The 21,011-nt window shown below is 39.4% G+C and overlaps 1 protein-coding gene across 2 annotated transcripts in view; it reads left to right on the top strand.

Annotated features, from left to right (window-relative positions):
* The window catches only part of ero1b (endoplasmic reticulum oxidoreductase 1 beta), a 58,075-nt gene that overhangs the window by 19,436 nt on the left and 17,628 nt on the right, over positions 1-21,011 (top strand). For both annotated transcript variants that reach the window (XM_055635172.1, XM_055635173.1), the window contains exons 2-9: positions 9,169-9,288; positions 10,054-10,137; positions 11,214-11,255; positions 11,535-11,605; positions 13,544-13,617; positions 18,229-18,349; positions 19,964-20,010; positions 20,720-20,731. In XM_055635172.1, coding sequence (XP_055491147.1) covers positions 9,169-9,288; positions 10,054-10,137; positions 11,214-11,255; positions 11,535-11,605; positions 13,544-13,617; positions 18,229-18,349; positions 19,964-20,010; positions 20,720-20,731 — 571 coding nt within the window. The remainder of the gene's footprint in view (positions 1-9,168; positions 9,289-10,053; positions 10,138-11,213; positions 11,256-11,534; positions 11,606-13,543; positions 13,618-18,228; positions 18,350-19,963; positions 20,011-20,719; positions 20,732-21,011) is intronic.

Here is a 21,011-nt window from a genome sequence, read left to right as displayed (position 1 = left end):
ACCCTTTCAATTTTATGGAAATAGACCAAGTAGGACCCATTGCGTCCCGTCCCCTCGACGCGCGGTCGCGGGGGGAGGGAACGGAGTGCAGCGTCACACATACTAGCCAACCTCTCACAGACGCACTAACCACCCCCCACGCACACACACATTAACCACCCCATTGATATATTAATATTATTCATTCACTCCTTTTACCCCATGCCCCGCCCTATCCACTCACGCGTAGCCTCCAACTCACAGGCGCGACTAGAGAGGTGGACACAAAGGCACAGAAAGGGAGACGGAGGCACAGAGAGGGACACAAAGGCAGGGGAACCTGCTGCCTTTTGGAGCTGGGGTTTCCGGGTGTCCGCTGCCTTTTGGAACTGGGATTTCCGATTTGCGGTGTCTTTTGAGCGGGCGGCCCTGCTGCTGCCAGTGGGCGGACGGTCCCGAGGGGAAGCCCACCCACCCACCAGTGTGACAGACGATCGGGCGGGGCAGACGGAGAGGAGGTAATCCCCGTGACGAGAGGGAGTAATGGCCACTCGGGCCACCTTCCAATCACGCTGCCCCAAACCCTGACCCGCGCGGTGATAATGACCGCTGCCGCCATGTTCTCGAATTTCAAGGAACACAGCACGACCTGAGCAGCAGTTTAAAAACACTAAGTAACAAATTTAAAGAAATGAAAGTTAAGCAGCCAAGAAGTAGCAATGTTACAAAATTTTGAGATTTAAAAAATCAAGTCTGCAATTTATCCCATCAGATAAAGCATAACAATAAGTTTAATTTGACACCAAATTCACTTTCATATCTCAAGTATTAAAAAAGTTATGACCATTTTCATACTCGGAAATTAGCATCTTGTTCCCTATTGATTTTCAATGGACATTACAAAAAAGCTGTGATCTTGGATAGTCAAACGCCCATTTCTTAAGGAAAGATTAACATTTTTAAATAGCCTAAATGTCCAAAGATTATTCACAAATAATTCACAGTATAACATGATTTTTATATCTAATTTACATTAATTTATAGGCCAAATGGAAGGAATTTAGTGTTCAATTGCTGTAAATAAATGCCCATTTAAATCGGCTTTCTAGTGGGTTCATGTGGAACGCGCTGGTTTAGAACGTTGACATAGCGCTGGATTAGTGCCCTCAAATGCCGAGAAAAATACTGCGGGATATAAAAAGCCCAAAATGAACTATTCGTTATAGATAACTTGATATTCAGGGTTATATATATGCCCCATTTAATGTAAAAATAAGGTACATACCTTTAATTGTTTGCTTTATAAAACCCTGGGGCTGCGAGAGATTGCGAAATCAGAGAGTAATTTTAAAACTATTATAACTATATTATCGAGGCCTATAAAACTAATAATACCTTTTGCGACCGGGTCTTGCAGCGATTTTTCGTTAATGATTTACTAGGCTGAACATGTGCGATTAGTACAGCCTAGTAAAAATCGCGTTTTAAACCCGCCCCCTCCAAACAGCGCCAAAATCGCCGACATGGCTGAGGGCAGATTCCCAATGACGATTCAGGTAGGTTTTGTAACATACCTACAAGAAGTACAGCAGACATGATCTTGACTCCGCTATTTTTAAGAGCCCTATCTAGCTCTCTCTTGAAAGCATCCAGAGAACTTGCCTCCACCGCCCTGAGGCAGAGAATTCCACAGACTCACCACTCTCTATGAGAAAAAGTGTTTCCTCGTCTCCGTTCTAAATGGCTTACTCCTTTTTCTTAAACTGTGGTCCCTGGTTCTGGACTCCTCCAACATCGGGAACATGTTTCCTGCCTCTAGCGTGTCCAAACCCTTAACAAACTTATATGTTTCAATGAGATACCCTCTCATCCTTCTAAACTACAGAGTGTACAAGCCCAGCTGCTCCATTCTCTCAGCATATGACAGTCCCACCATCCTGGGAATTAACCTTGTAAACCTACGCTGCACTCCCTCAATAGCAAGAATGTCCTTCCTCAAATTAGGGGACCAAAACGGCCCGCAATAATCCAAGTGTGGTCTCACTAGGGCACTGTACAACTGCAGAAGGACCACTTTGCTCCTATATTCGATTCCTCTTGTTATAAAGGCCAACATATCATTCGCTTTCTTCACTTCCTGCTGTACCTGCATGCTTACTTACATAGAGTGATGAACAAGGACCCCCAGATCCCGTTGTACTTCCCCTTTTCCCAATTTGACACCATTTAGATAGTAATCTGCCTTCCTGTTTTTGCTACCAAAGTGGATAACCTCACATTTATCCGCATTAAAATTCATCTGCCATGCATCTGCCCACTCCCCCAACCTGTCCAAGTCACCCTGCATTCTCATAGCATTCTCCTCACAGTTCACACTGCCATCCAGCTTTGTGTAATCTGCAAATTTGCTAATGTTACTTTGAATCCCTTCATCCAAATCAATGATGTATATTGTAAATAGCTGCGGTCCCAGCACCGTGCCTTGCGGTACCCCACTAGTCACTGCCTGCCATTCTGAAAGGGACCCGCTAATCCCTACTCTTTGTTTCCTGTCTGCCAACCACTTCTCTATCCATGTCAGCACTCTACCCCCAATGCCATGTGCCCTAATTTTGCCCACTAATGGTGGCCGACTCGGATGTCCAGGCCGCTGAGGAGGGCCCCCAGTCCCGACGTCGAACTTACATCACCCAGGCCCTGACTTTGGTGCCTTCCCTCACAGTTGTATGTTGAATTCTATCAACTCTGTTGTGTTCTTTATTTTTATTGTATAGCTGTATGGTGATTACATTTCACTGTGCCAACTGGCACATGTGACAAATAAATGTATCTTGTAATCTCCTATTTGGGACCTTATCATGGCGTAAATCTCAATCGGAATATGTAACAACGTCACTGTTAGCGCGTCGTGTTTTCGAGGATGTGAAACGCACACAAATAAAGCAATTTGCATTCACAAAGATCTGATAAACATCTGTAATGAATTAGATATCCTGTATTTGGTGATGTTAGTTAATGGTGTTAGTGCATTTTCATAGAATTACTAGTCCAAGTGGGACCCATTGAGTCCCTGTCACACGTGAGGCCTGGTCCGCCAGCGCAACCCGTTCCCCAACGCAATATTCCACCACTTACCCATAGCACCCACGGGAGGCCTGGTCCCCCAACGCAACCCATTCCCCTTTCTCCAACACAACCCTTTCCCCCAACGCAATATTCCAGCACTCACCCATAGCCGACAACTGCACAGGGGCTGCTCATTTCACCTTATTCAGCCTCCCTCATTTTTAAACTTTTTTTGCATTTTAAATGCATTTGCACTTGGTAGCTAGCAGAACTCAGTGTACATGGATAGCAACAATGTTGCGAGCAGGGCTAAGCACAGGGAATAAGTGAAAGACAGTTGGGGGGGTTTTCCAAGTTTTTAGAAATTTTTGAACAATTTCATAAATAACTCGCGAAATAATGCATGACATTTTCCGATAAGGCGATATTTGACTTCACAGCGTAAATCTCTATTGGAATATGTAAAATTCTCACCGTTAGCGCGTTGTGTTTTCGAGAAGATGTGAAACGGACATGAACATCATGCAAATACACACACATCCAAGATCAGAGTTTTATAAGTATATACTAGACCGAGTGGGACCCGTTGGGTCCCTGTCACATGGGAGGCCTGGTCTCCCAACGCAATATTCCACCACGAGAGAGGCCGGGTCCCCCAATGCAACCCGTTCCCCTTTCTCCAACACAACCCATTCCCCCAAAGTAATATTCCAGCACTCACCCATAGCTGACAATTGCGCAGGGGCTGCTCATTTTGCCTTATTCAGCCTCCCTCATTTTTAAACTTTAATAAAAAAAATGCATTTTGCACTTGCTAGCTAGCAGAACTCAGTGTACTGTGACTTTAAAAAGATACATTTGCACTTGCTAGCTAGCAGCTCAGTTTACTTAGATAGCAACAATGTTGCGAGCAGGGCTAAGCACAAGGAACAAGCAAAAGTTGTGTTTTTCCAAGTTTTTAGAGATTTTTGAACATTTTCATAAATAACGAGAAATAATGCATGAAATTTTCAGGTAAGGCGATTTTTGACATGGCATAAATCTCTATCGGAATATGTAAACATTTTATCGTTAGCGCGTCGTGTTTTCAAGGGGATGTGAATCGCACACGAACATCGCACAAATAATTACACATCCAAGATTAGAGTTTTATGTATACTAGACCAAGGGGGACCCGTTGGGTCCCGTCCCTTCAGAGCGGAGGGGGGGGGGGGGGGGGGGGGGGGGGGGGGGGAGAGGGGGGGGGGGGGGGGAGAGAGAGGAGGCTGGGGAGAGAGAGGAGGGGGGGGAGAGGGAAGGAGTGGGGGAGAGAGGGGAAGAGAGAACGTGGAGAGGTGGGGGAAGAGGGGGTGGAAGATAGGCCCTGGGGTGTGGTGAAAGGGGGGGGGTGAGGCTGGGAGGGCAGAAAGGGGGAGGGAGAGTCCGGGGGTGAGGAAGAGCCCGGTGGGGGAGAGCCGGGGGGGGGGGGGGTGGGGGGAGATAGAGCCCAGAAGAGAGAGAGCCAGGAGGGGGGAGAGAGAGAAGAGGCGACCGAGGAGCCGATAGAAAGCTTGGGAGCCCGAGCCGAAGCGTGAGCGTGCAGCACTTGGGACCTCGCGTGAAGCCCTCGGGAGCTGCAGTACAGAGCCCACTTGCTCATTGTTTCTGCATCTTTTGCAGAACTGAGGGGGGGGGGGGGGGGAGTGATGTCACTCACTGCACGTGGAATATAGGACAGCAGGCCGCGAGGAACAGAGCCATTGTGATGTCATCAGCGAGATCATTTCGTTTATTTTGTTATTTGAAATTTTTGAACATTTTCATAAATTACTCGATGTATAATGCGTGAAATTTTCAGATAAGGAGTTTTTTGACGGCATAAATCTCTATTGTAATATGTAAAATGTCACCGTTAGTGCGTCGTGTTTTCGAGGAGATGTGAAACGCACACGAACATCGCACAATATACCCACATCCAAGATCAGAGTTTTATAAGTATCAAGATAAATAAGGTTCAAAGTAAAAGAAGTACTGACACTTTTGAAAAATATAAAAATGGATAAGTCTCCAGGTCCTGACAGGATATTCCCTAGGACATTGAGGGAAGTTAGTGTAGAAATAGCCGGGGCTATGACAGAAATATTTCAAATGTCATTAGAAACGGGAATAGTCCCCGAGGATTGGCGTACTGCGCATGTTGTTCCATTGTTTAAAAAGGGTTCTAAGAGTTAACCTAACAATTATAGACCTGTTAGTTTGACTTCAGTGGTGGGCAAATTAATGGAAAAGATATTTAGAGATAATATATATAAGCATCTAGATAAACAGGGTCTGATTAGGAACAGTCAACATGGATTTGTGCCTGGAAGGTCATGTTTGACTAATCTTCTTGAATTTTTTGAAGAGGTTACTAGGGAAATTGACGAGGGTAATGCAGTGGATGTTGTCTATATGGACTTTAGTAAGGCCTTTGACAAGGTTCCTCATGGAAGGTTGGTTAAGAAGGTTCAACTGTTGGGTATAAATGCAGGAATAGCAAGATGGATTCAACAGTGGCTGAATGGGAGAAGCCAGAGGGTAATGGTGGATGGCTGTTTATCGGGTTGGAGGCAGGTGACTAGTGGGGTGCCTCAGGGATCTGTGTTGGGTCCTTTGTTGTTTGTCATGTACATCAATGATCTGGATGAAGGTGTGGTAAGTTGGATTAGTAAGTATGCAGATGATACCAAGATAGGGGGTGTTGTGGATAATGAAGAGGATTTCCAAAGTCTACAGAGTGATTTAGGCAATTTGGAAAAATGGGCTGAAAGATGGCAGATGGAGTTTAATGCTGATAAATGTGAGGTGCTACACCTTGGCAGGACAAATCAAAATAGGACGTACATGGTAAATGGTAGGGAATTGAAGAATACATTTGAACAGAGGGATCTGGGTATAACCGTGCATAGTTCCTTGAAGGTGGAATCTCATATAGATAGGGTGGTAAAGAAATCTTTTGGTATGCTAGCCTTTATAAATCAGAGCATTAAGTATAGAAGCTGGGATGTAATGTTAAAATTGTACAAGGCATTGGTGAGACCAAATCTGGAGTATGGTGTACAATTTTGGTCGCCCAATTATAGGAAGGATGTCAACAAAATAGAGAGAGTACAGAGGAGATTTACTAGAATGTTGCCTGGGTTTCAACAACCAAGTTACAGAGATAGGTTGAATAAGTTAGGTCTTTATTCTCTGGAGCGCAGAAGGTTAAGGGGGGACTTGATAGAGGTCTTTAAAATGATGAGAGGGATAGACAGAGTTGATGTGGACAAGCTTTTCCTTTTGAGAATAGGGAAGATTCAAACAAGAGGACATGACTTCAGAATTAAGGGACAGAAGTTTAGGGGTAATATGAGGGGGAACTTCTTTACTCAGAGAGTGGTAGCGGTGTGGAATGAGCTTCCAGTGGAAGTGGTGGAGGCAGGTTCATTGGTATCATTTAAAAATAAATTGGATAGGCATATGGATGAGAAGGGAATGGAGGGTTATGGTATGAGTGCAGGCAGGTGGGACTAAGGGGAAAAAAAAAAGTTGTTCGACACGGACTTGTAGGGCCGAGATGGCCTGTTTCCGTGCTGTAATTGTTATATGGTTAAGATAGATAGATGGATAGATTATAGCACAAGAAGCTATTTAGTCCATGCAGTGTTTTGTTAGAGCAATTATTCCTGTTGCCTCTGATTTTTGGCTGCAAACTTGCAAATTATTTTACTTCTATTGTCTAACCATTTTTCACCGGGCAAATGAGGGTTAAATTAATGCGTGTGAGGAAGGGGGGATGGTAATGTTGAGGTCCCTAGAGGAGTGTAGAAGATATTGTGCAAATTTGTTCCATCACATGTACAGCTTTAGGAGGTATGCTGGGTGTCTCTAATTGCAGTCAAAAGCAGCAGAAGGTGTTTGAGTATTACACTATATTGTGCATGACAGGGCGTCTAGATATTTCCCAAAGACTTATCTTAGAGATTGTTGACAATTGTTTGCTGTATCCCATGTTGTCCAATGCACTGGGGTCCTGACTGCATTCACCACCTGAGCATTAATGTAAACAAAAATAAGTGCATTCTTAACTTGCCTTCTGTGATTTTGGCCTGAAAGGGTGAAGGGCCTGTCCCAACTTCGCAACCTTTACAAGCGACTGCTGGCACCCGTCATAGTTTACCGAAATTTTCAACATGTTGAAAATTCAGTGGAGACCGGAAAGACGCTACGACTCTTTGGAGACCTCACATGACTATAGGAGACCTCTCATGACCATACAGGCGACCCCGGCGCCATGTTGCGGGTGACCTCTCACGACCATAGGAGACCTCTCACGACCATAGGAGACCTCTCATACAGCCTATGGTCATGAGAGGTCTCCAAAGAGCCGTAGCGTATTTCTGGTCGCCGCTGAATTTTCAACATGTTGAAAATTTACGCGACCTATGATGTGTGTGCCGGCAGTCGCCTGTAAAGGTTGTGTAAGTGGGACAGGCCCTTGAGGCACTCATTCTAAAAAATTTTGTTGCAAGATGATTAGCTTTGCTATACTAATTCAAAATCTATTGCTTACTTTTAAAACTGCTGTATCATCAGCAACCTAACATTTCAGAAAGAGTGGATACCTAAATGGATCAGTTATTGTAAGGAATAACCAATTTACATTGAGTATTATGTTGGGGAAAATATTTATCATACAAAATTTCTGTTGATTTTTCCTTCTCCAAAGATACTTGAGATACTGAAGAAAAAGGGTCCTGGCCCAAAACGTCATATGTCAATTTTCCCTACACAGATGTTGCCTGGCCTACTGACTTCCAGGCAGCTCTGTTTTTTGGAAGTTTGTTCCACAGGTTTTTATAACAAAATGTAAGTGTGGCATAGACAATATTCTTGCGACACTGAGGACACTACACCCTCCAAAAGATGACCTAATATCTCTTTTCATCTTGGAGAATAATATTTTTTTAATCAAAAATTAAAACCATACGTCCATAGGTCCATAAAGCAAGAATGTTATTATGCATTGTTTTGGATACATGGACGCTGTAACAAAGCTAATATTCATCGCCATACAGCATGGAAACAGGCTCCTTCATCCAACTCATCCATGCCAACCAATGTGGCCCATCTAGGATTGTCCCATTTGACCAAATAGTTTATTTATTCCCTTTGTTTCTGCATGAAGTAATCCCTTATACTAATCATTTATCTTTATTTATTCATTATCTTGAATGTGCTCTTCTCTGCTCCGTTTCAACAAACACCAAACATCTGCGGTAACATTTGATCGTATCTACATTTAATCTTATCTGTAAACTGCATAATCTGTAAAATATCTTGGATTATTCTTCACTCATTTTTTGGTTTCTCCTCATCATTCCCCTCACACAATAACACCTATTATTTCATCAGGGCCTACTTTATTTTGTTTAAACCTGAATCTTCTTGATTTCATTTCGCAATATCTTTGCAATATCCTTCCGCAATATAATTTTTAGGTTATTCTTCATGAATTCCCCACTATAGGTGTCTTTACCTATGAAAGCCTCAATAATTTTAAGGAGCTCCATTCCATCAGCATCACAGAATAAACCTAGTTATGTGGAATACTCATTTTGCACTTATTCAGCAGCTGCAGTTTTCATAATCATTTAAAAATGTCCCTCTTTTGTCTTGGAATAAATTTAACAAATTTTGAATTAATTTCCAAATTTTCAATTGCTTTTCATTTGCCCAAAATAATACAAAGTGTGTGATCTGTTGATTAAAATATCTGTATTAGAGTCGGTAAAGCTACTGCTTAACCCATTAGTAGTCGCCTTTGGATTGTAGCATAATACGAGTGGAAGAAACCCGATTTAATATTGATATTATCAAGTTGGCACACCACATACAAAATATTTCACATATTCATATTGTAAAAATTCTGGTTTAAAAGTAGCTTTACAATTTATCTGACTTTCCATTTCTTATTCTCTATTTTGTTTTGGTAAGCCATTTTCTAGTCTGTTATATTATTTACATCTGAAAGGATTGCTTTTTGAATGCTGATGGGCTTGTTGTGCAACTATTTTTTTTATATTGATAAATGCATCTTGTATGAAATGTTATCTCTTACAGCTGACAGGTGTCTTGGATGATTGCTTCTGCGACATAGAAAGTATTGATGACTTCAACAGTTACAAGATCTTTCCTAAATTGAAAAAATTGCATGAAAGAGACTACTTCAGATATTACAAAGTAAGAAACTTGCTTAAAACCATATTTTTTATAAAGTGCACACAAATGGGTGCTGTTCTGTAGTAATTCCATGGTTGCTGATGAACTGTTTTGGATATTGTGGCAGAAGTATATTTACTTGTGATATTAGGTAAAGCTGACTGCTGATTTATCGTGTACATGTATAAATAAAACAAAGTTTTCATTGACATGGTACAACATTCAATTTGTGGCTATGCAATGTATAACTGCATATACTCCAATAATTATTTTCATGAATAACTCATACAGGGGATAGTTTTCTGAGATTACCATGCTTTCGGATTATTAATGATTTATAATAGCTCAGAGGGTCAGGCAGCATCCGTGGAAGGAATGGACAAGTGACGTTTTGGATCAGGACCCTTCAGACGATGATTGCTACTGTCTTGCCTGATGAATAAGCTTGAACTGGCTGGTTAGGGTTAAGAATGGGTAAACAAATTTAATTTGACCAAATCCTGAACATTTTTTTGTCTTAAATGTGTGTACATTTTCCCTTTCCTGTTCATCTTTCTGTATTGAAATTCATTTGCCACTGATAAGCTTAATGCAATCCCTTTCATGGATTTGTGTAATGTTATATGGTATGAGTATTTGAATTTAACCGTATTAATGAGCATTAAACAATGCGTTTCATTTAAATCTAGATATTATTTCCAAGGTGGTTTTGGAGGTGAAGAAGGATTTGCTCATCAGACCGATCATATCGATGCTCAAATTACAATGTTCACTTTCTTTTAATAGGTAAACATGAAACGGCCCTGCCCCTTCTGGTTAAATGACGGACACTGTTCAATTAACGACTGTCATGTGGAGCCTTGTTCTGAGGTAAAAATGTTTTTTTAATGCTATGATATGAAGGTTTTGGTGTTTATTTCTGGTTCAGTTTGATGGGTGGGCTGTTTGTTCCCAATTCCCAGTTTTGATGTTTAACAAATCAAGAAATGTCCTTATTACAAAAATAAGTCAGTCAAGAGATCAACCTTTAGTCTCTCTAAAGCACAATCACATTTGAAAGTAATAACATGTGGGCATTTCATATCATATTAACTTATTACAATATAAGTGACCTAGAAGTTGGTCATCAAAAGTCACATGCAGCATTATCGAAACAGTCATTGGTGTAAATTATACATTGTTGATGTTTGTTGAAAAATTAATTAGTTGATTTTATTTTCCACATGTAAGCTTGCAGGGTTTTTCTTTGCTTTCAATGGTACGGAAGGTCTATACTTTATACATGACTTGCATAAAGGTTTGCCCCACATATCTTTTGGGGCATATACTTGCATGTCAATGTTGCTCAAAACATTCATGAAATGTTGCTTGATAGTGTTTTATTCAACCCTCAAATCCCATCGTAATCTGGAAGCAAAGAAAGCAATTTTGGTAAGAGAGTGCCTGATGAAATGAAATACTGAAACATAAATTGTGACAGGACTCAATGGTCAATAGTACAGGGATCTGAAGCAGCCCCTTGTGAGCAGTTAAACTGGAAAATAGATGAATATAATAATCAATAAAATATCCAAAAAAGGTTTCATTCAAACAAGATAACAGCTGTTATCCAGCAGGTTTGAAGACTATCGTATTGATTTTTTTAAAAATCATTATTTTGTTTAAGTCGTAGGAAAAAAATCAGGCCATCGATACTACTCTGCCATTTTAATTGTGGCTAATATATCTTTCCCTCTTAACCTCATTCTCCTGCTTGCTCACCTTTAGGGCAAAATTAACATTTCAGTATTTTTTGTATTTTCAGCGAATCTATTTTGTTATATAATTACTCCAAAGCTCAGTTGAAATAATTTATAATGGTTGGATGAATATATTGTGCTCTTAATGTGTTGTGAATTCTTACTTCATTCAATGTGTGTTCAATTTTATCACTGTTTCATTTTTAGAGTGAGATACCAATTGGGATTAAAGCAGCTAATTACAATAAAGTAAGTGAATATCTGAATACACGTTTATCATTCTGACAGAAAGCTGGGAATGTAATACTATCTGATAAATTTCAGCTAAAATGGGAGAATACTACAGAAAATCTATTTATTCTTAATCTATCAATATTTATTTCCTAATTTGGAAATCCAGAATATGTGCATTCTCTGAAGCTAATACATAATTGTTCATAATTGTATTTGCTAGTTATCAGTAAAAATAATTGGTTTGTAAATACTTCAGGCATTGTTGATTTACTATTTTTTTGTTAATATTATAAGGAAGTGAATGCAGAAGAGTTGCAAGACTGTGAGGAGGCAAATAAACTGGGCGCTGTCAACAGCACGTTGAGGTGATTTATTCATTGCAGTTGTTTTTAATATTATTTGGTTATTTTGTATAAACACAATGTAGTCATTCAGAACTTTGCATGTGTTGCCCTTCCACACTCGGCTATTGACCTCATCTCTATTTCAGTTTACTCATTTACTAATTTTTCGTGATATTCATGAGTTGATAAAACTTAAATATAACTTTTAAATTTTAGACGTGGAATGTAAAATTGTGAAAAGATCATTTCTTAAGGCACACCCACTAGCAGGAGAAACACGACACTGCCTCTGTGACATATAGTGGTGACAAAGCATGTTAAATATTGAACATAGGGAAATGTTTTTCAGGAACTAAATCAGCAGAATGCACTATTGCTGATTTATCTTTTTGAAAGAGATCCAAATCTTCACAATTTCTTAACCAGGCTTATGAAAATGCGGTCTCCCCACGTTCTGTCTATCCCTGCATACTTTTATGAATGTGTGTTGTATTTAATTGCTCATATTTGTGTATTTTATGTTTAGTTTATTATCAAGTGTACAGAGGAACAGTGAAAAGCCTTTTTTTGTTGTTTGCTGTCCGGTCTGGGGAAAGACTATACATGACTGCACAATCAAACTGTCTACAGTTACAGATATAGGATAAAGGGAATAACATTTAGTGCAAGGCAGCACGGTGGAGCAGTGGTAGAGTTGCTGACTTGCAGCGCCAGAGACCAGGGTTCAATCCTGACTACGGGTGCTGTTTGTATGGAGTTTGTGTGTTCTCCCCTTGACCTGTGTGGGTTTTCTCCAGATGCTTCGGTTTCCTCCCAAACTACAAAGACGTGCAGGTTTGTAGGCTAATTGGCTTGGTAAAATTGTAAATTGTCCCTAGCGTGTGTAGGATAGTGTTAGTGTACAGGGCCTGTTTTCGGGCTGTATCTCGAAACTAAAGTTAAAAAATAAAGTCCAATTAAAGAAAGTCCAAGGGTCTCCAATGAGGTAGATGATAGGTCAGAACCACTCCCTAGTTGGTGATAACAGCTGGGAAGAAACTGTCTCTAATCCGGAGGTATGTGTTTTTGCACTTCTGCACCTCCTGCCTGATGGGAGACGGAAGAGGGAGTGTCCTGGGTGAGACTCGTCCTTGATTTTGCTGGTGGTCTTGCCGAAGTGCATGAAGTGCAGATGGAGTCCATGGAAGGGAGGTTGGTTTGCTTGATGGTCTGGGCTGCGTCCACAATTCTTTTCATTTTTTTGCGGTCTTGGATGGAGCTGTTCCCAAACCGATAAAATGCTTTCTGTGGCGCATCAATAGTGTTGGTGAGATTTGTTGGGGACATGCCGACCTTCCCAAGCCTTCTAAGGAGGTAGAGGCGATGGTGTGCTTTCTTGGCCATTGCTTCAATGCAGTCCAGGACAAGTTGCTGGTGATATTTAGTCCTAGTAATTTGAAGCATTCAACCATCTCTGCTCTGGTGCCGTCACTATATGTGTACCGCTTCACTTCCTGAAGTCGATCACTTTGTCTTACATTGAGGCAAAAAAAATCTTGCTTGAGCTATGTACTTCCTTTCCACAAAACACACTTTATCAAAAGTTTTCTTTCAACTTTTAGATACTTTTTATTAATATTTGTAAATGGATTTGAACGAGCAGTGAAGGTTTCCTGTTAGTATTGCAAATTAAAAATAAACAATGTTCCAGTATTTTTTGTTACTTCAGCACACATGGCAGCAGTAACTGCCAATTAAGTTTTCTACCAGTTATCACAGGAATAGTTGCCTATTTTGGCAGTTGATAGTTCTGTGCAACAAGGCTCTAAAGTTTACTTTTCCGATTGTTCTGTGTGTATTTTATAAAGTAAATTTGTATTCATCAACTTGCCGGGCAATACAATTTGAACATTTGTTTTACGCAATGTACTTGGTGTGTGTGCTTATAGTTCTGTCTCAGATTGTTCTCTTTGTATGTAGTAACCAAACAAAAGAGGCTTTCATTGATTGGGCAAGATATGATGATGCACAAGACCATTTCTGTGAACTTGATGGTAAGTTTTTCTGTGTTGTTTATGCCTCAGGATTCCACGATACTTGGAAATATTCAAAGCAGAAATGAACTTTAACCATAAACATTAAAATATATACTAACACTTAGTGAAAACATTGTCTGGAACCATGGCAGTTAGAGCTTATACGCATTTTATTACAAATGTAAATGACATAGAAATATATAAATTAAATAATATACAAATTTTTCCTGGGAGCTGCACTTTGTCTTCCAATCAACACCCTCACCAAAATCCACTTTGCTTGAAGATTTTTCTGGAATTTGCAGCAGTAGTACGACGAGATTGACAATGATTATTTTAAATGTGATTTTGACTCTTAATTTAAAACTATTTCTCTTTCTTTGACCATATTTTTTTGTTTTTAATTTGGTTTTTATTTTGTTGCTTGTATTTGAAGGAACAGATGGGAAATAATTAGTTAGCATCTGCAGATGGAGGTAGTTGAATTAGCATGAGTCAATTCTGATACTTATCCCAATTCAATTTGCATGTTACTTCTCACTCAAACTCATTACAGGTGCACAACCTTTTATCCGAAAGCCTTGGGACCAGACACTTGTCGGATTTCGGACATTTTCGGATTTCAGAATGGAAGATTTTTAGCGTAGATTAGGTAGGTAGTCGGGCGGCTTCATTGCTGTTCCTACCCATTTAAAAAATGATTTTTTCCCCAATCTTATCAATTTTACAAAGGATTGTCAACCTTATTGTTATATGCACATGTATAGTGAGATACAAGTACAATGAAACTCATGCCAGCAAAAACATCACAGGCATATAGACAGACAATACACAAAAACATAATGGAGACTCAAGAAAATGCAGATGCTGGAATCTTGAGCCAAAAATATGCTGGAGGAACTCAGTGGGTTATCCATCATCTATGGAGGAAATGTACTTTTTGAGTTGGGACCCTTCTTTGGACCGATGAAGATGGGTCCTGACCCGAAGCATTATTTGTGCATTCCCTCACTCAAAAATACAATTTATACGTAAATGACACAAAATTCTGCATGTCATTAAGAAAAAAGACAAGGCAAAAAAAAAAGCAAATAATTGGAAATTCATATAGGCAGGTGTGTTTATTTTTATTTTTTTTTGATATTTTTGTGCATAGGTAAGTGAGATACAATAGCAAATAAGCTTGTGTTGCATTTGGTTCATCGGTTATCCTATCTTTGTGTGTAGACCTGACTAAGCTATTATTGGAATGGTAGAAAGGATGCTCTGTTGTAGGCTTACTAAATGGTTCAGTATTTTTCAAAATAAGTGGATTTTGACCCCCAAGGTTAGTGATAGTGGAATATTTGATGGTGAGAATACGTTTTTGGGATGGTATAATGGTTTGGCCTGTATTATTGATTCAGAGAAAGAAATTGGAAAGATGGTAAATTTTAACCTGGGTAAGACTGGTTTCATGATTAAAGGAGATGCAAATGGAAATGTTCACAATTACACTAGCACATGATCACTTTCTGTTCTAGCCATACCGCCATGCCAAATTTGCAATCTTACAGGTCCCACACTGCTTCCAGTTTTGCTACTATGCTCTTCCCTGATGCACTATATCCCAGGACCTTTATAGGGAAAGACCATCCTAATACCAATTTAAAGCCTTATTTTGTCAGATAACTTTTTCATTTTTTCATAACATGTCAGGCAGTGGGGAGGGGGTCAGAGACATTTTGGATGTAGTTGAAAGAGCTTTTTAAAACATTTAAAATTTTAAAAGTAAACTTATTTAAAAAGCATGAAGCTACTTTAAATTGTGTATATTTTTTTAAGTACTGTGCATAGCTTGTAAATTACATTTTGGACATTTGGGTAAGATAGAGAGAAATTCTGCTGCTTGGGGAATCTAATAATAATAACACATTTTATTTATGGGCGCCTTTCAAGAGTCTCAAGGACACCTTACTAAAATTTAGCAGGTAGAGGAAAAACATGTAAGGGGAATGAAATAAATAGTAGAGACATGACTAGTACACAAAGTAAATACAGAATTCAATACAAAACACAGTATGAGGCAATTAATGCACAGATGAAAAGGGACGGCATGTGGGGCTAAGGATAGGCAGAGGTGAAGAGATGGGTCTTGAGGCGGGACTGGAAGATGGTGAGGGACACAGAATTGCGGATCAGTTGGGGGAGGGAGTTCCAGAGCCTGGGAGCTGCCCTGGAGAAGGCTCTGTCCCCAAAACTGCGGAGGTTGGACTTGTGGATGGAGAGGAGACCAGCTGATGTGGATCTGAGGGACCGTGAGGGTTGGTAGGGGGTGAGGAGGTCAGTGAGATATGGGTGGGCCAGATGGTGGAGGGCTTTGTAGGTGAGGATCAGGATTTTGTAGGTGGTCCGGTGGGAGATAGGAAGCCAGTGAAGTTGTTTGAGGACTGGAGTAATGTGATGCCAGGATTTGGTGCGGGTGATGAGTCGGGCGGCTGCGTTCTGGACCAGTTGGAGTCGGTTGATGTAGGTGGAGCTGATGCCAAGGAGAAGTGAGTTGCAATAGTCCAGTCGGGAGGAGATGAAAGCATGGATGAGTCTTTCAGCAGCGGGAGGTGTGAGAGAGGGTCTGAGTTTGGCGATGTTGCGGAGATGAAAGAAGGAGGTTTTAATGACATGGCGGATGTGAGGCTCAAGGGAGAGGGTGGAATCAAAGATCACGCCAAGGTTGCGGGCCTGGGGAGATGGGGAGACCGTGGTTCCGTCGATGGTGAGAGTGGGGTTATTGATTTTGCTGAGTGTGGCTTTGGAGCCTATGAGGAGGAATTCTGTCTTATTGCTGTTGAGTTTGAGGAAATTATGTTGCATCCAGGTTTTTATAGCTGACAAACAGGAGTTGATATGGGAGAGGGGGGGGGGGGTTGTGGGGGGATTTGGTGCCAAGGTAGATCTGGGTGTCATCTAGTACTATGATGCACTGTTTCAAAATTAGAGCCAGTTAATTCAGAAAATAATTACACAGAAAGGATGGTAAAGTTTTGGAATCGCTGTCACAAACGGCAAGTGGTTCAAGATTATTTGTTTTAAATATAACTACAGGTGAATAGATTTTTCGCTGCCCAAAATTACCAAATGGATGGCCAATTGCAGCTTCATGAGGTCACTTCCATCAAAGAAACTAGCCATCAGCCCCATTCCACTTTCAAGGTTGTTACTCGGGGTTAGCCCAGCCATTTGCAGTTGTCAAATAAATTACTTTATCCATCATAAAGTTACAATTAGTGTGTTTGATAATTATAGCTTTGAGTAGTACTGGATTTATGTTGATCGAGTTCATATTTGTGTTGATAATACATAAGAAAATAACAACGGCAGTAGGCCACTGGGATAGCACGAAAAGAGAGTTTTTTTTAGCTTTATCACTACCTACTCCATTAGTATGAAGAGGTGTCCTGATCTGAAATGTTGTCTATCCATTCTGACCACATATTCTGCCTGACTTGCTGAGTTTCCAAATCACTTTTTTTGCTCAAGAGCCCAGCATCTAAAATTTCTTGTGTCTCCAATTGATTATGTAATAGTTTGAAGTGATCTAATATGAAGTGATCTATACTGTTTTTGCTGCTCTAATTTGGGAAAGAGCAAGCAGAGATTGGATGACCACATGCATTACTGTTATAGACACAAAATGCTGGAGAAACTCAGCGGGTGAGGCAGCATCTATGGAGAGAAGGAATTGGTGACGTTACTATTGTGTTTGCTTAGCGCCAAACTTCCAGTGACTCACAGTTTTAACTCTTATCACATTTCCACTTCAATCTCCCGCGTTTCGTCTTCTTTAAACACAACAGGAATATTTAGCTCTTTTCATAAACATACTTTGGCTGGACCACAAATTGTGTTAACTTTATACCTAGGCTGTGCTACTCTGTGTCATTTAAAGGCAGGAATGCCAGTCATGTTACAGGTCTGTTGCAAGAGCTGCGTTAACAGAGGGTTTGAATGTTTTCTTGTAAAGTGTTTGAAGGCAAGACAAGCAGATTGCCTCAGCCTAATGTTCCTGTTGGTCTTTTTGTTTTCATTCAAGTCAGACTGACTGTATTTTCTTAGTATTGTCCACTTTACGAACTTGCAACTTTCTCTTCCCTTTATCATTTGACTTTTTTTCCATGGTTTCCATATTTTTCATTTAGTCTTTATGTTGCAGCTGTCTTATCTTTTCAATTCATTATCTAATAATCACCTGTCTCCAGTTGGTGCATAGAAAATAGGTGCAGGAGTAGGCCATTTGGCCCGTCGAACCAAAGATAGACAAAAAATAACTCAGTGGATCAGGCAGCAACTCTGGAGAAAAAGGACGGGTGACGTTTCGGGTTGGGACCTTTCTTCTGAAACTTCATCTATCTTTTTTCTCTAAAGATGTTGCCTGGCCCGCTGAGTTATTCCAGCACTTTGTGTCTATTTGTGTTTCCAGTTGTTGCTTGTCATGATGCGCCTCTTTACCTCCTGACATGCCCATTGTTGTCTAGTTCTGATGAAGGAAATCATGAGATATATCAAAATATGTATTTTTCAATTGATTGTTGCTTTTTTAGATGTAAAAAAAGGCATTTTCTGAAACTGATTAATCTGATTAATCCTTTATAGATGAGTTGTCTCCTGATGCGGAATATGTGGATCTCCTCCTAAATCCTGAGCGTTACACTGGATACAGGGGTTGGTCAGCTTGGAGGGTGTGGAACAGCATCTATGAAGAGAACTGTTTCAAGTACTTCCTTTTTTTAATACTTTTATAAACTATTATCATTTTCCCAGAGCAGGTGTGGGGTTTGAATTCTAGCTGAGAAAACCTGTACTTATTCTGGATATTTGTCTTTGTAGTTACGTTTGTGGCCTCTTCAAAATTCATTTTCTGTCCATCTTTAAAGCCCTATGATCAGTGAACAAAAAAGGTTTATCAGTCTATCAGTCCAAATCTTCATTTTTCTATTGGTCCTACTCAGAAATCTCAGTTTTTGTTGATGTTAATGACCCATTTCATGTTCTTAAGTTTAAGTTCCTCATCATCAATGTACATGTTTGTGCCTGTGCCAAATGTCTCCTAAATGGGCCTGAATAATTATCTTGATAAATTGAAGTAATTTTGCACACTTTGGTTATTGCCATATCTGCTGCTGTTGGCATGTAGAGAAGATAGTTCGAAGATGCCATCAAAATAGTTATTTTATACATTGTTTTATTTTCAGTGGTTTCAGAATTTACATTTGTATCTCTTATTTGCTTACTTTCCATATATCATATATTTGCTGTAGCATGCATTGAAAGACCAATAAATCATTTGCATGTAATTTGGTAATCAAATGTTATGTAAGTCTAAAGACCAAATGACGAGCAAATATTGGGCATTACTTTGGATAATCAGGGATGAGTTGGTAATTAACCCGGATCTCAATCTATATAAACTATAATCACTTTTATTTTGTAATCTGTTCCTTTTAACCTCAGGTTTTCTTGGAACATTCTACCTATGATTACTTCGACAATGTCTGTATTCTAGATTGTTTTGGTCATCATTATTTTATTGTGATAATTTAGATTTGATTTGATTTCTAAAACAACTTTTTTTCCATGAATAACATGGAATGACAGAAACCTCGCAAAGAGGATGTGTAGAGAACAAATTTGCACTAGGAGGAAAGATGTATGATCAAAGTCCTTATCAGAAAAAATAAATTTTACAATGTTCTTGGATGATTCTGAAAGAGAAAACAATACTGCTCTGAATGTGTTGTAGTCCTATGGCAACTAAATTTGAGATTATGCTTCTGTTGGTATAGATCAAAGTAGTGCTTTATTACAATTGTGAAAAATCTTAATTTCCCTGAAATTGGTGCCACTAAATCTCATCTTGGTTGAAGTGTTCTGGAATATTTCAGGAATATTTACTCGCAGCTGAATAAATCTGTGAACAGAAAGTACATTTATCAGTAACCCAATAAGGTGGTAATAAGCTATGTTTACGACACATGGGCTTTTGAAATCAAGGGGAGAGTTGGGGGAAAGTAATCCTTGGTGTTTTTTAAGATTGGAGGAGAGCCAAGTTCATAGCAAAATTTATAGTCAGAGGAAAACCGCCCCGAAACTAGGCCAACCCGTACAAACCAACCAAGCTTAGCTCGTCCATGCCTAACCAAGCTAGATCTATGCCTGCACCTGGTAAATATCCCTCCAAACCTTCCCTATCCATGTAGCTATGCAGGTATCTTTTAAATGTCATAATTATACTTGCTTCAAGCTACTTTCTTTCATTATCATGAATTATGTTGTTCCAAACATTACTCGAAAAAAATGAAATGAAAAATGCGTTTAATATATTTTGCAGACCTCGATCTGTCTATCGCCCTCTAAATCCATTGACACCTGGCAGAGGTGAGTTTGTGTATATATTTTTAAAATTATATTAACCATATTTACCATATTTTCTTTTCTTCAAGAAAAGCAGTTTTATTATTTCTTGAGAAGACTATTTATTGTTCATCTTTAATACTCTAGTTGCTCCAGAGAAATCGAATGCAAGAATAGAAAGAAAAAAATTACTTTTACCTTATGCATCTCAAATAAATCATGGATTTGCGTTGATTTTTTATTCTTTTGAAGTGCACTAGTTGAAAGCTGCAGCCATTCCTACGTAGAAAGAACGAACAAATAGCCATAACATGGGTGCTGAGCAAATCTATTCTTAGTGATTGTCAAGTGAAGAATGTTGGTCACAAAACTAGGCAAACATTGAAAGTTACTCAGTGTTCTTCAAATATTGCAATAGTATTGCCTCCACCTGGACAAGTAAGCTGATCTTGCTTCAAGTGATTAAGTAGCAATGCAGCATGTACTCAAGTGGCACACATTGAACAATAAGCTTGGATTATATGCAATAAAGTCACGATATGAGGCTGGAATGCATAGTCTTTTGGGTGGAAGTAACATCTAGCAGATTCATTACTTCAGCAGAATACTTGTGTATGTCTGCGAGGCTAAGAGAACAATCATTCTTATTTTTATATATTGATCTAGATTTTAGCAAATAATACAAATTGTCGTAATTGGCCTGATTTTCATTCTTTACCTTTTCTGCTTTCAGGAGATGACGATGGTAAGAGCAGAAGAGATGGCTACAAATGTGTATGAACTATAAGTTTCTGATGTTACAAACTTCTGCATTTGGTTTGCAACATAAACTATTTGCGTAAACATGGTTTAAATAAATTTTTTGCCTTAAAGGAATTCTAATTACCAAAATGGTTAAGCAATCATATTTGTATATTAATTGGTAAATACATATTTTGCTTTTGACAAGTAATTAATTTCATTTTGATATTCTTTGCAAACTTGTGCATAATCCATTTCATGCGTAATGGATTGATAAAGTTTAT

This window comes from Leucoraja erinacea, chromosome 5, assembly GCF_028641065.1.
Source record: "Leucoraja erinacea ecotype New England chromosome 5, Leri_hhj_1, whole genome shotgun sequence".
NCBI classification, from domain to species: domain Eukaryota; kingdom Metazoa; phylum Chordata; class Chondrichthyes; order Rajiformes; family Rajidae; genus Leucoraja; species Leucoraja erinaceus.
Note: the sequence above shows the minus strand (reverse complement) of the source record. Positions and strands in the feature narration are given on the sequence as shown.